Source organism: Heteronotia binoei, chromosome 4 (genome assembly GCF_032191835.1).
Source record: "Heteronotia binoei isolate CCM8104 ecotype False Entrance Well chromosome 4, APGP_CSIRO_Hbin_v1, whole genome shotgun sequence".
Taxonomy (NCBI): domain Eukaryota; kingdom Metazoa; phylum Chordata; class Lepidosauria; order Squamata; family Gekkonidae; genus Heteronotia; species Heteronotia binoei.
In genome coordinates, this window is record NC_083226.1 from 103582907 (window position 1) to 103598163 (window position 15257).

Sequence of the window (15257 nt, forward strand, 5' to 3'; positions counted from 1 at the left end):
CATACACACACGCACATAAAAATACAAAAAAAATCAGAACTGTCATGCACAAGTTGACAGAACCTTTGGACTTTTGCAGAAAAGAAATAGAAAAAATAATAAAAAAGATACAGGGTTAAGATTGCATTTTTGTCTTTGTAGACATCGCAGCTCTCATTTCCACCCAAAGCATGCTAACTTATCTTAAGAACAAGGAAGAAATAGGTTATTGTCATGTTTCCTGTTCAGAAGCACATGCTTTTGCCTCTTCTTAAAACTATTTTGCTGTTGTGCTTGATTTTCATTGTTCGTAATTAGCGTGAGCTACAGTCTTATCAGACTTACCTAGTAATTCTCACTGAATAAGCAAGCCTTATTTGTTGAGTAAACATGGAGAGGATGGTGCTATTAGTCATTCAGCATCTTGCTCTGCAGATCAAGTCTTTGTGAAAATTATTTTAAAAATCTATTTCTTATTCACAGCATTTGGCAGTCTCAGGGGACTTGGTGAGGTACTTCCTCACAGCTAGCTTATCTTTATTTTCACAGGCACTTGAGGGGAGCCCCATGGCACAGAGTGGTAAAGCTGCAGTACTGCAGTCTGAGCTCTCTGTTCATGACCTGAGTTCGACCCCAGCAGAAGCTGGGTTCAGGTAGCCGGCTCAAGGTTGACTCAGTCTTCCATCCTTCCGAGGTTGGTAAAATGAGTACCCAGCTTACTGGGGAAAAGTGTAGATGACTGGGGAAGCCCGTAAAAGTCTGCCATGAAAATGTCATGATGCGATGTCACCCCAGAGTCGGAAACAACTGGTGCTTGCACAGGGGACTACCTTTACCTTTTTTTAGGGCACTTGAATACATCCAGCTGACATTGCAGTGTCTTGAGGATCACAGCTATCTGATCAATGTACACAAGAGAAGCCTTGATCTTACTCAGATGCTGTCATATCTGGAAAACATCATAGACAGAGTTCACACACAAAAATTCCTACCTTTAGATAAGGTTCAGAAGCATTCTTTGTGTGCAATTTTCTGATAGCTAGACATGGAAATAACAGTGTACCTCAAAAAGGGTTGCCAGCCAAGTACCAGAAAATACCAGGAGATTCTGGGAGTGGGCCAAATTGATCTGTATCACCCCTCATTGACCAAGGGGGTCATGGTTCTCTAACCTGATGGACCTGTTTACAACATGTCCTTGGAGAATTTCAATTTCAACAAGCCTGCTGTCACTGGGTCTGATTGTCCATCTTGTCCCTACATGGTTTCACCTAGTTGCACAGTAATTGAGCAGCATATACTCCTGAATTACAGTTTCACAGGCAAGTCATAGCAGTCATGATGGCCTCACAGAAGTATTGGCTTGTATATATGAGCGCATATGGAAACCCTTCTGTAAATGGTACTGACACAAGGGAATCTTGGCTTCGCAGGCTATCTTACTGCAGATTTCTCCATTTCTCCAAAATGACATGTCTCAGAATTTAACAGTCAACACATTATGTGAGCAGGTAGCTGGCTTGGTTTCTGTTATCCCTCAGGTAGATAGTTTATCTGCCTCCAGGCATCTTCACATCAAGTGTTTCCTCCATGGAGAAGCTGTTTCACACCCTCCTACAACTTAACTGCTTTCCTCCCTGGAATTTCCATGTAGTCCACCAGTCACTGACAAGACCTTCCTGTGAAACTTTGGTGAAGTTCCTTAACCATCAAGGTTCTACTTTTAGTGGCTGTCACATCAACAAGATGTGTGTTAGAACTGGGAGCTCTCTCTGGAAGTCTAGGGCTGTGTCACAAGGATAAGATGGTGGTCCTTCAATTAGATTCAGCCTTCATTCTTGTTCTAGGTCCTAGAAATTGGTGTGACTTTTTTTTGAGCACCTGAGAGACTGACTATACTTCAGACTTACACAGCACTCATGCACCTAAATTCAGAGGATGGCAACTTTCTACAAATCCAATTCCTTGTTCCTCTCCTTACGTCCCACAGTTAAAGTAAGAAAGACTTCTAAGGCATCAGTAAGCAAGTGGTTGAAAGACTGTGTTCACATAATTTTTGATGCCATCAGAAGGCATCACTGCTCACTTCATTAGGAGTTCCACTACCACTGCTGCCTTCAATAAGAATGTTTCAGTGGCAGAAATGTGCAAAGCAGTAACTTGGGCTTCAGTGACTATGGGCATTTTCCCACAGAGCTTACCTCGGAGCGACATCCCTCTTTACCACGCAGCGTCAGCGCGGATTTCCCACCAACTGCTCTGCATAACCAGGAAGTGCCGGACCTTTTGCGTTGCAGATGTAAACCGCTAAAAACCAGTTTACGTTAGCGATGCAAAAGCCGCGGCTCTTCCTAGTTATGCGGAGCAGTTGGTGGGAAATCTGCGCAGACGCTGCGCGGTGAAGAGAGACGTCGCTCCGAGGTAAGCTCTGTGGGAAAACGCCCTATGTTTTTTTTCACCACAACAAATTAAATACCTTGACTGATACAGAAGTTGGGTGAAGGGTGCTCCTATAAAAGCCTATAAAATTGATTCCTCCCTCATTCTGTCCTACTTTGAAACATCCCATTTATTAAAATCATATACTCTGTTACTGGGGTGGACAGAACATTGGAATTTACTGTGAAAATTCCTTCTGTCTTGTTCTCAGAGGACATTATTTTCTCCCACCCTGTATATTAAAAGGAAAGAGGGGCACCTGGGAGTTGGATCAAGGCACCTGACCTGCCTTTCCTCACCATATATTTTTCTTTTGTTGTGTCATTTTGCTACATTACTGTTGAAGCTCGTTGCTTCTCTGTCCCCCACACTGCCCCCCCCCCCCCCGTTCTACATATTTAACTTATACCAGCCGTGGAAGGTCTTGGAAGATACTTCCTATAAGGCAGAGACAAAAGTCCTCAATACACTTCCTGCCTCTCTAACCATTTATCAAAATGATGTCCTCTGAATAGAAGGAACATCCAACGTTCTATTTATTGGAGCCCTGAATATTGTTTTAAGTGCAATTAACTTCTGATGGTATGATTGTGTTTTTATATGTTAGTCTAGGTTTGCAGAATTTGGGATGGAACAAGATTTTTTTTCTTTTTTTGCAAACCTTCATAGCATAACTGTTCATTAGTAACTACTGCTTGGTTTTAAGTTGATGGTATTCTTTCAGGAGAAAAGCTATGGCATTGCTTGTAAATATATATAGCAATATATATTTTTAAATGTATGTTTGAATAATATGCCACAACAAAATGATCATTTCTGTTAATATTCTTACAGCACTGGCTGGATCCTGCAAAGACTCTTGCAGAACATAAGGAACTCATAAACAGTATGTATATAATTTGTCCTTCATAGGAACTGGGGATGGAGAGGTGCATAAAATACAACATGTGCAAAGCAGGCATCATTGAGGATGGAAGTTTGTTAGAAGATGAGGAAGTTGAGAAAAAACCTGGGGGGGGGGACAAGGGGGGGAATTTGCTTGTGGTAAAATTAAGACATTTTGAAAAACATCTATACAATATTTGTATCTTTTGTAATGAATAAAATAATTTAAGGAAAGAGGTTACTCACTCAGAATTTCTAGTATGAAGATTTTTATGTAAGACAATCTATAGCATTAGAGAATGATAGTTTTGGCCACAATCAAATTATTTAAAACAATATGTATGGTAAATAGACTATCAGATAGAAGTGTACCTCAGTATCCAGTTATGGTGCTAGTCCTTTGTTGACTGTGAGACTGTTTCTGACCAAATAACACTCATTTTTATTTACAAAATGGGCACTTTCTCTTTTCAGCTGTCACTCTTTAGTATTGGCTGTATTTGTGATTTTGCTTGTTGGAAAATAAGGCATTTATACTTTTAAATATAATAAATATACCAAATAGTATAATTTGATATGCTAAGTTCAGCATAAGGAAGCGAGAATATGAGTGTAAGATGTCTGCGCCCTTTTAGCCTTTCAGACACAACGTGGGCGGCTCAGGCTGATATGCCAAATGCATGATCCACCCACATTTCTGTCTTCAGGCTTTGTAGGGTCTGGGGGCTCAAGCGCGTGAACCCCACATTCCACTCTTTTCTTTTTTATATGGCCGCTTGCAAAGGGCAGCAAAATAACAATTTGATCTTGACATTCCCAGGAAGGAATGAAATAACATCACAATGAGTTAATAAAAAGGTGTACTAATAAAGATGAGGTAATGGATAAGGCACAGGTGGGAAACAAACAATGATGGATTTATGCATTCACACTGGCACATCTTAATATTTAATTTTTGTCCATCCAGAAAAGATGCATGTATAGGGGGACAAGGGTTATTCAGAGGCATACTTTCGGCTAGGCAGGCCAGCCTTCCACCTCAGAACTGTTTAAGTCTCCATCATGGGGCTGGGTATGCAGGCTAGCGTGAGAGGGCCCACCATGTCTTTTGAGGCTAGGCCACCCCCTCTCGCGTGAGAGGGCCCACCAGGTCTCTTTTGAAACTAGGCTACCCTCTATACCATAGCACCCTGGTATCAGTTTTCCCCTTCCTGCACTGTACAATTCCTGGAGAGTGTAGGCCAAATTGCATAATGTGCTCTCATTTAGGTTTCAAACAACCAGGGTTAAAACAGTTGAGACAAGAGGGGGATGGGAATGTCAATTACCAAAAAGTAAGCTCTTCATGAATGAGGGAAAGCTATGTGTCTTGATATTGAAATTTTTTTATCAATAAACATTACTAGCTATGTTGCAAAAATATAAGATGAATATCTTAACGTCTAGGCACATAAGCAATACTGAGGGACATATGCAAGTGACATGTTATAAACTGAATCAATTCATGTGCCTTTATGGCAAACAACATATTGTAGCCTAGGTGATCAAGATACACACATTGAGACATAGGTGAGAGCATGGCCAGAAATGGGCAGTCCATACTGGCTCATTATTACAATATAAAAACCATTTCACTGTTCATTTCTTGTTCCCCTCCTCCCTTAGTCTAACAAAAGGCCTTCTTTCTTGAGTTCATGGAGAGTTTGTGTGCTTTATGCATGACAATCTTTTCACAGGGAAATGTGTTTCTATTACAGCCAAAAGGAATTCTTTTTATTTGGAAGTACGACTTGGAAGTGGCCGTGGGGCTGCTTATTGGGACCTCGCTGGGTCCTCTAGCCTTTTGCTAGGCAGAGGAATTGCCCGGGAAATAAGTGCTCTCCATAACTCATTTTGGATGGGGTTTTGGGGGAGGCCTTCCTTCCAACATCAATGAGGCATGTCCAGGCAATATCAGGATCCCTGAAAGATATGGAACAGCCTGGAAAACATACTTGAAGAAACAAACAAACAATACAATAATAATAGATGCTTTTTTTCCTTTAAAGCTTTTCTTGACTGTCCACAAATTGCCATAACTAAATTACTACGCTTGTTTTGGACTGGAGACTTTCTTCTCCTCACATAGAGTTTCAGTTTTACAAGGTCTCTACCCTTCCAATGTTAAAGGGCAAGTTTAATACACTATACATTATGTAGAATACAAATTCACAATATAAACCTATGCATCACTTCTCATAATTCATACTAGTGTACACCCATATAGAAAGCATGTACCTAGAGATTCATGAGAGGCTTTTTACTTTGTTGCAACATATATGAATTTAAAAAAAAAGAAAACATGAAATTGTGCACAAGATTGGAGCTCCAAAAAGAGATTACCAGAGTTGGAATTACCTCCGGATTATAAAAATGGTCACAAAAAGGAAAGAAAAACTTTTGCTATAGCTTTGGAACATATGAAATTGTCAAAAATAAGAAAAAACTTTAAAAACAAACAAAATAAAACTGAGGCCTCAATAGAACAATGCTAGCTTTAACATATATGTATATGAGGGATCAGACCCAAAATGATTAGAGAACTGGATCAGAGAATTTAAACCACTGGAAATCAGTGGGTCGATCAAGTCCCACTGAATCCCCCTTTTCTCTGTGCCAGCTCATCCAAAATTTGTTTTGTGGGTCTCATATAGGTGTGAGAGTGGGTTTCTACAAGCTTTAACAACAAAATCCTAAAAGCAAATAATAATTAATCCTTAAACAATTCTTAACAGACATACCAGCAATTTTTAAAACCACCATAATGAACATGCATTTAAACTTGACTTGCAGGTCCAGATTTCCTGCGCAGGATATTGAAAGAAAAGATGAGCAAACTTAAAATAAGCATGCAATATATATATAAACTTAGGAGAAAACCTAGTAAGGAGCTTGCACAGCAAAGGAGATGTGTATGGCAGTGCAAAGATATTATTCAAAACTGATGCATAAAGCAGGGTGTTCAACCTTGATGAAGAGGTTGAAATAATGGAGGGGCTGAAACTTAAAACAAGCAAATGGAAATGTGTCCTCTAGTAGCAAGCCTGGCCAGGACTGTAGACTGGATTGAAACACAAAATCAAACAGAACTGGCGTCCTAGCATGTTAAGAACATGAAATATAGAAAGGATTTTCTACACAAAACACTCAGAAAAGGTCAAACTCTAACAAGATACTCTAGAGGCATAAAATAAAATAGATAAGCATGTAGATGCCTCTTTCCACAGATAAGAGGTTCACCAAATAGCTAAATAGGAAGATTGATATGCACAGTTCATAGATGGAACATAAATGACATTAAGAGAGCAAATGAAGATATACATTTGAGGAATGCAGAACATTATTGAAGTCTAGATTTCTAATGAAGACCAAGAGTTTTCAGGAATTCTGCCTAGTAAATTATCAACAGATCTAGAAAAGGTATTTCTGTGAGAAACATGACACTGAGAATAATTGTGTCACTGATAAAACAAAGTATTAGTTTTTCAAGACTTAAAAGAGAAAATGCACAGTGAGAGGGTAGTTTTATCCAAGGAAGGGTACATATGTTCTTCTATAACATATGCTATAACTTCAAATGGAAAAAGGTCTTGTTGGAACCAAAATTTGTGAGGTAGAATTTTAAAACACTGTTCTTTTCAGAAAATAAAAATTCAGAACCAACAACAAAAAGAATTTTCAAATTTAAATGAATAAAAATTGTGAAGCAATTCAAAATAAGATGAAAAATTGTGATAAATGTAAAACTAATAGCCTTGACAGGAGACAAAATACATAAATACAAACAATAGAGACTAGTCATGGATTTCATTGTGAGTAACAAAAACAGCAGCCACCAAATTCTCTGGAGAAGGCTCTTGCCCAGCCTCTTCCAGCGTTTGAGGCTGAGATTGAAATTGGGAATCAGATTTGGGAGACCCTGATGCCATGCCATCTTTAGCCGGGTGAATACAACGTGCCAGAATCCACAAAAGACCTGCAAGAGAAAACACAGCAGTATGTCTGCACCCCCAGGTAAGGGGGGAACTGGACCATGCCAAGTTAATAAGACCATATTCATTTTGAAGCCACATTTAGATAAAAACCTCCATTTTCACTCCTTTTAATTGTTTTTAAAGAGTGGTTTTCAATGTCTGATTAGCATGTTCCACAATAGCTTGACCTGTGGAATTACATGAAGTGCCATGCTGGAATTAAATGTTCCATCGTGTACAAAAATCAACAAATTCAGAAAAACAGGTAAAGCAAAATGGAATTCAGCAAAAGAAATACAAAAATATAGATAAAGGCCTTGTCTAGCATGTACAAAACAGGCACATAGTAAACTCTGTTATCACCCCCCCCCCCTTGTGTTCTTGCAACAGGGAGGATGTATGTCTGGAACCATTATTTGTTGCTGCTGTTTTCAGAGGGGACAGGTTTTCAGATGCATGCTTTTAGGGGCAATGTGAAGTCACCAGGGCCATTTTTACTGCTTGTGTGTGCGCATGTTAGAACACACTTGAGATTAAAGTTGGGGATTGGGAAGCATACCTCAATCTCTCCCCTAATAGAGCTGAGGCGTTGGGGCCAGATTTCAAAAGAGCCAATACTGTTTGTGAAGAGCCAATATACTGTAGCTCAGGGGTGTTGAACTCATTAGTTATGAGGGCCGAATGTGACATAAATTAGACCTTGTCAGGCCAGGCCATGTGTGTCATAAAATGTAATGCCCATTAGCACATATATAAACTTTATAACAGACGCAAGCACAATTAAGTATTTTATTTTTTATTTAAAGTACAAACATGCTTAAAACATTCTCTTGCAATATTTTGTTGCTGATGATGCCCTGCTGCCTGGAGTGGGGAGCCTACAGAACTATACTGGAGTGTTTGTTTACAAAACTGTAGTCTTCCCCAGAAAAATAGCCACAACGCCTATAAGGCAGTGCAAGAATAGAGAGCAATGAATAGTGGTCTATACAGAGCAATGTATAGTGTTCAGTATGAGCCTACTATTTGGGAGGCTTAGGTTCAAAAATCCCCAGTCAATAAAATGAAATCTGCTGAGTGAACTTGGTCTGGATGCAAACTGTCAGTCTAATCCACCTCCCTGAATTGCTTTGCACACCACACAGACACTCTGTAGCAAGGTGAGGGGAAGAGGGATCCAGTTGCACTCAGAAGAACTGCAGCATAACCAGCCCAACAGAATACACACAGAGGAGCAAGGCACAGGAAAGTTCATACCTTGGAAAAAAATCTTTTGCCAATCTTTAGATGTCACTGAACTCAAACTCAGGGGTGTAGACAGGGTTTTTTGGCTTGTGGAGCAAAATTTTTTCTTTTGGGGCAGTTATAAAAACAATTTGCATACTGGTAAGTTATAACAAAGACAAGTGCAAGGGGATCAGAATTTACAACCCCTGGCTTCTCCCCTTATAAAGTATGCTCCATCTGCATAAAACTTCCACAGGCCACTGAATTCAGATTCTCACTTCAAAGAATTTGGCATTCTTTGATGCGCACAGTTCAGGGATCTCCATTCTGTGTGGTAAAGAAGGTGGGGGGGAGGACTTTCAAGATCCAGTAAGCCTATCGAGCATCAACATGAGCTTCAGAGTCAAATCCAGCATTTCCAGAGTTCCAGCCTTCATTTAAGAAAAAGAACAGTTTCTAGCCCAAGTGGTCTCCCCTTGGTCTCAAAAAAGAAGACTTTGGGGGATCCTGGAAGGGGAAGGATTTCAATGTTCTGAGTAACTCCATAGTACTTTCAAACTGTATGACAACCCCCCCATCCCCCCCCCCCTTTGGAATTCCAGAGCAAAGCCTGGGAAAAAGCTGGTGGGCAAAGGGGGCACAACAAAGAGCCTCCTTTAGGATAGCTAAAAGCTGGAGAAGAGGGGCAGCAGCAGGAACTCCAGCACTGGAGACTAAGCTTTGATATCCAGAAGAGTCCAGCTTCTGCACTTCTGAAAAGCCGGGGAGGGAAGGAAGGGGGAGGGAAATACCGATGAGAGACAAAAGACCTTTTAGCACCACATCTCTGGGATTTTAGTTGCCTGTGGCTGCCCAAAACAACATGTTGGAGCTGCCCTTGCCAGCTACAGGAAGGAGTGAAAGCACTGACTGACATAAAATCAGACAGCCAGGTTAGGGGTGGGAGTGCTGGCTATTGCAGCATGGTGTACTGTGGTGCAATTAAAAGTCATTTTAAATTAAATGGTTTTAAAATCCAGTTTTCCACAGGGAGAAGTTGCGCATGGAGGGAGAGTTGGGAGGTGTGGCCATGACCCAGCTCAGACTTTGCTTTGTATACACATAGGCAGACACACGGTAGCAAAGGGAATTAGAGTTGGACCCAGTTAAACCCAAGAGAACTGCAGCATAACGAGCTCAATGGATCGTGCAAACATACACAGAAAGAGTAGCAAGATAGAGTCCTGAAGAAAACTTAAGATGCCAATGGACTCTCACTTGGCAGTTTGCACACATACAGACACCTGGTAGCAAGGGAAGGGGAAGAGACGGACCCAGTTGCACCTGGGACAACTGCAGCATATCAAGCCCAACTGAACACACACACAGGGAAAAAGAGAGAGTAGCAATGCATATCTTGAACAAAACTTAGTTGGTCTTATGCTGAAGCTGGACTCAAACCTTACTTTGTAAGCACACGCAGTAGGACGGTGAGGGAGAGGCAGACCCAGGCAGCGAGGGGGTGGGGTTTGTGTGGGAAAAGAGGAAGTAACAGCCACTGGGGAAAGCCAGTCAAGTGGATGTTTGACACCCCTGCTAGCCTATGAAGCTCCAGCTGACTGCAAAGGAAGCAGAGCTGGAGTGAAGCTACCTTATAAGGTAAAAATAAATAAATAAAACATTTCTTTTCTCCCAGAACATTGTTCCTGTGCATTCCCCCAGGAAATGAGCCCTGGTTATTTCCATGTCTAGCTATCAGAAAATGCTAAAGCTTCTTTAGATATTTCTATGATTCCGGTGTTCTCCTAAGTAATGTTTTTTGAAGGCACTAAATGATGAAGGTATGGATTCAAAGGTAAACTTTTGCCAGCATGATAACACTTGGTGGAACAGCACTTTTACTGGTAGAGGCATGGCAACTTTTGGCAACTCCAGTGGAGTAGAAGCTCTGCTGTATTCATGGTAATTAGAACCTTATTTAAGACTTGTATACAAGAAGGGACAACGTTTGATTTGAATTTTTTATACATACTTTTTAGGAAATGCCAAGAATTTTCCTCCAAAGGAGAGTCTTTAAATGAGTCAGTGTGAAAGCACAGGTAGAAAAACAGAGCAGTTCCCACAAGGGTGATTGCCAACTGACTTGGCTTTGCCATCAATTCCTATCTTATATGTGTGTGTGTGTGGGGGGGAGAATTCAGGTTTCTAGATCTCCTGTAAGTAAATAATAGGGTGAACAGCATCTCAGAATATTTAATAATGATATTTATTTTTGGTAATGATATTTCTAATGGGCGTGTATCTCCCATCATCAGTTAATGGAATAATAATCCTTTCTGCATTACCCTCTCTAATTTTAGTTGTCAATAATGAAGATCTAGAAGTAATTTTTGGTTTTGCTTCCCTTGCTTCCAGCATGTGGTGGGTGGGTGTTAGTCCAGGTGAAGTTTCCCTGTGAGTTTGATGTCACTGACTTGTTCCTGAGCGGTTCCATAGATTCCTATAACTGTAGCTGTTTTTCCAGAGGGAGCACCAGGGAAACCTTTTATGGGAGTCCGTAACTGGGACCCCAGAAGTGTAATCTGCCCTGAACTTGACGATATTGTAGAGAAGTGGCTGGCAGGGTGAGATTCCCTGTACATTTGTTGTGTGTAGCTTGCAGGGGGTCCACTTTTAAGGTTGTGACTGGCATTTTCCCAAAAAGCACTTTCCTGGCTTGACTTTAGTCCTGTTGGGCTTTCAGAGCCACAGTGGCACCGGTTCTTCTGGGCTTGTAAAAATGTCCCCTGCCTTCAGTTTCTACTGCAGAGATTCTCAGGGACTCTGATTCTGTTCTGCTGGGCTTGCTTTTTTCCATTTCCCCCCTCATTTGGAAACAATGGAGGTTGGGGGCACCTTCTTTGAGAAGCCGGAACTTGGACCACATAAATTCAAATTTGTATTTGGCTTTGGTGTTTGTGAGTGTAATATTATATGCAAAGAAATTTTATATATACTTCAAAATTAATGTGTTTTCTTATTTCTAATAGCTGGTCCACCATATACTCTGTATTTTGGAGTTAAATTTTATGCAGAGGATCCTTGCAAACTAAATGAAGAAATTACCAGGTATTGTATAAATAGCATCTAGCCGTTAGGGAAAGGACACAGCAGGTACTTTTTGAAAGTAGTAAAAATTTATGGATGTCTTTCATTTTTAAAAGAGCATGAGCAAGTGATTTAATACAATAGTTTTCATTGCTTGTAATGCCTGTTATTAAAACTGGTTTTTTGTTTATATGTTTGTTTTTAAATAGCGGGGAAATCACAGTTCTCTTTGTTTTGGTTGTGAACCCATTTGGTTCATTCAGGTTTGTATTTTGTCATGATGGAACTTTTGAATAGAGTAAAAATGAAATCTATGAAAACTCATTCTAACATAGCTTTAAGGAATATGTTCTAGATGTGCATTTATTTTCAAAACTGAATGACCCATCCAAAACATAACAAAGTTCGCTAATGAAAGGTTCACAAATTATCATCATAGATAATAATTTCCCAGTGGTGGTGGTCAAATGGAGGGCTCCCATTGGCTGATGGGTGTACTCAACAAACCATTGGCCAATAATGCATTAGTCACCCCCTTTGGGTTCCCATTGGGTGACTCCCCTGCCTCCCACCTACTATAGGCCCAGGAGCACTGAACAAACTGACAAAACGGTCTTACCTCAGAGACAGACACATCTCTGACTTTCTCTGTGTCCACTCTGTCAACTGGCCTCAGAAGGGGCTGCCACTCTATTGCAGCCTCACAGTTTCTTCAGAGGCCATGGCGGCTGCCTCTTTCCTGTCACTCCCTCCCTCCTCCCATCAGCCTTGTCCTAGGACAGATGAGGACTGGGCCACTGGGGAAGCTGCTAGGCAGTAAAGAGAGCCCTCAGCTGAATAGAATGCATAGAGTCCACCCACCAAAGCTGTTATTTTCTCCAGGATGGAGAGAGAAATCTGTTGTCTGGAGCTCAGCTGTGATTCCAGGTGATCTTCAGGCACTACCTGGAGAGCCAGTTTGGTGTAGTGGTTAAGTGTGCGGACTCTTATCTGGGAAAACCAGGTTTGAGTCCCCACTCCTCCACTTGCACCTGCTAGCATGGCTTTGGGTCAGCCATAGCTCTGGCAGAGGTTGTCCTTGAAAGGGCAGCTGCTGTGAGAGCCCTCTCCAGCCCTACCCACCTCACAGGGTGTCTGTTGTGGGGGAGGAAGGTAAAGGTGATTGTGAGCCGCTCTGAGACTCTTCAGAGTGGAGGGCGGGATATAAATCCAATATCATCTTCTTCTTGGCTACCCTAGGCCTGGCAGCACCCTCTGGGTGATTTGAGTTCAGCTGACTGACATGACTTAATTTGGCCCAGCTGCTTGCCCCTGTTCAGCAGCAGCCCCCCATCACAGCCAGTGTGACTTTGTTGTTGTTCAGTAGCACAGTTGAGTCTGACTCTTTGTGACCCAAAGGACAAAGTCATGCCAGGCCATCCTGTCTTCCACCATCCTCCAAAGTCTGCTCAAATTCATGTTAGTTACATCAGTAACGCTGTCCAGCCATCTCATCTTTTGCCGTCTTCTTCTTCTTTTGCCTTCTGTCTTTCCCAGCATCAGGATCTTCTCTAGTTAGTGCTCCCTTCTCATTTGGTGACCAGAATATTTGAGCTTCAGCTTCAAATCTGACCTTCCAGGGAACAGTCAGGGTTGATTTCCCTTGGGACTGACTGATTTGATCTTCTTGCAGTCCAAGGGACACTCAAGAGTCTTCTCCATCACCACATCTCAAAAACATCTATTCTTCTGTGCTTGGCCTTCCTTATGGTCCAACTCTCACAGCCATACATTACTACTGGGAATACCATAGCTTTAACTATATGGACTTTTGTTAGCAGGGTGATATCTCTACTTTTTATTATACTGCCTAAGTTTGCCATAGCTGTCCTCCTAAGGAGCAAACGTCTTTTAATTTCATGGCTAGGGTCACCATCTGCAGTGATCTTGGATCCCAGAAATGTGAAATTTGTCACTACTTCCATGTCTTCCCCTTCTATTTGCCAAGGTGTGATGTCATGATCTTAGGTTTTTTGATGTTGAGTTTCAAGCCTACTTTTGTGCTCTCCTCTTTCACCCTCAACAAGAGGTTCTTTTGGTCCTCTTCACTTTCTGCCATTAGAGTGGTGTCTTCTACATATCTGAGGTTGCTGATGTTTTCCCCGGCAATCTTAATTCTGGCTTGTGCTTCATCCAGGCCAGCATTCTGCATGATGTACTCTGCATATAAATTAAATAAGTAGGGTGACAATATATATCCTTGTCGAACTCCTTTTCCTATTTCAAACAAATCAGCTGCTCCATATCCCATTCTGATAGTTGCTTCTTGACCTTTATACAGGTTTCTCAGGAGACATGTGAGGTGGTCTGGTACTCCCATCTCTTTAAGGACTTGCCACAGTTTGTTGTGATCCACACAGTCAAAGGCTTTAGTGTAGTCAATGAAGCAGAAATAGACGCTTTTCTGGTACTCCCGTGCTTTCTCCATAATCCAGCAAATGTTGGCAATTTGATCTCTAGTTTCTCTACCTCTCCGAAACCCAGCTTGAATTTTTGGTAATTCCCAATCTACATACTGCTGAAGCTAGCTTGTTGGATCTTTAACATGACCTTGCTGGCATGTGAAATGAGTGCAATGGTGGAATAGTTTGAACATTCCTTGGCATTACCCTTTTTGGGATTGGAATGTTAACTGACTTTTTCCAATCCTGTGGCCACTGTTGCATTTTCCAAATTTACTGACATAAGAACATAAGAGAAGCCATGTTGGATCAGGCCAATGGCCTATTCAGTCCAACACCCTGTGTCACAGAGTGGCCAAAAAAACCCCAAGTGCCATCAGGAGGTCCACCGGTGGGACCAGGACACTAGAAGTCCTCCCACTGTGCCCCCCCCCCCCCAATGCACCAAGAATACTGCCCCAGTTCCAACAATACGCTGTGGCTAATAGCTACTATGGACCTCTGCTCCTTATGCTTATCCAATCCCTTCTTGAAGCTTGCAGCTACCACCTCCTCCTGTGGCAGTGAATTCCATGTGTTAATCACCCTTTGGGCAAAGAAGGACTTTCTTTTATCAGTACTAACCTGACTGCTCAGCAATTTCATTGAATGTTCATGCGTTCTCGTATTGTGAGAAAGGGAGAAAAGTACTTCTTTCTCTACCTTCTCTATTCCATGCATAATCTTGTAAACCTCTATTATGTCATCCCTCAATCGACGTTTCTCCAAGCTAAAGAGCCCCAAGCGTTTTAACCTTTCTTCATAGGGAAAGTGTTCCAACCCTTTAATCATTCTAATTGACCTTTTCTGGACTTTTTCCAATGCTATAATATCTTTTTTGAGGTGCGATGACCAGAATTGTACACACAGTACTCCAAATGAGGCCGCACCATCGATTTATACAGGGGCATTATGACACTGGCTGATTTGTTTTCATAATGTGTTTATCACTTTAACAGCATCATTTTTTAGGACTTTGAATAGCTCAACTGGGATACTGTCATCTCCACTTGCTTTGTTGTTAGTAGTGCTTTCTAAGGCCCATTTGACTTCACACTCCAGAATGTCTGGCTCAAAGTCAGTGATTTCACCGTCATGGTTGTCAAGGACATTGAGATATAATTCTATAATTATATATATTGTATAATTCTTCTGTGTATTCTTGCCA

General features: G+C 41.4%; 1 protein-coding gene across 1 annotated transcript in view; it reads left to right on the plus strand.

Moving 5' to 3' along the window:
* EPB41L4A (erythrocyte membrane protein band 4.1 like 4A) overlaps window positions 1-15257 on the plus strand; it is a 213040-nt gene that overhangs the window by 93793 nt on the left and 103990 nt on the right. The window contains exons 4-5 of the mRNA XM_060235611.1: window positions 3253-3304; window positions 11552-11630. Coding sequence (XP_060091594.1) covers window positions 3253-3304; window positions 11552-11630 — 131 coding nt within the window. The remainder of the gene's footprint in view (window positions 1-3252; window positions 3305-11551; window positions 11631-15257) is intronic.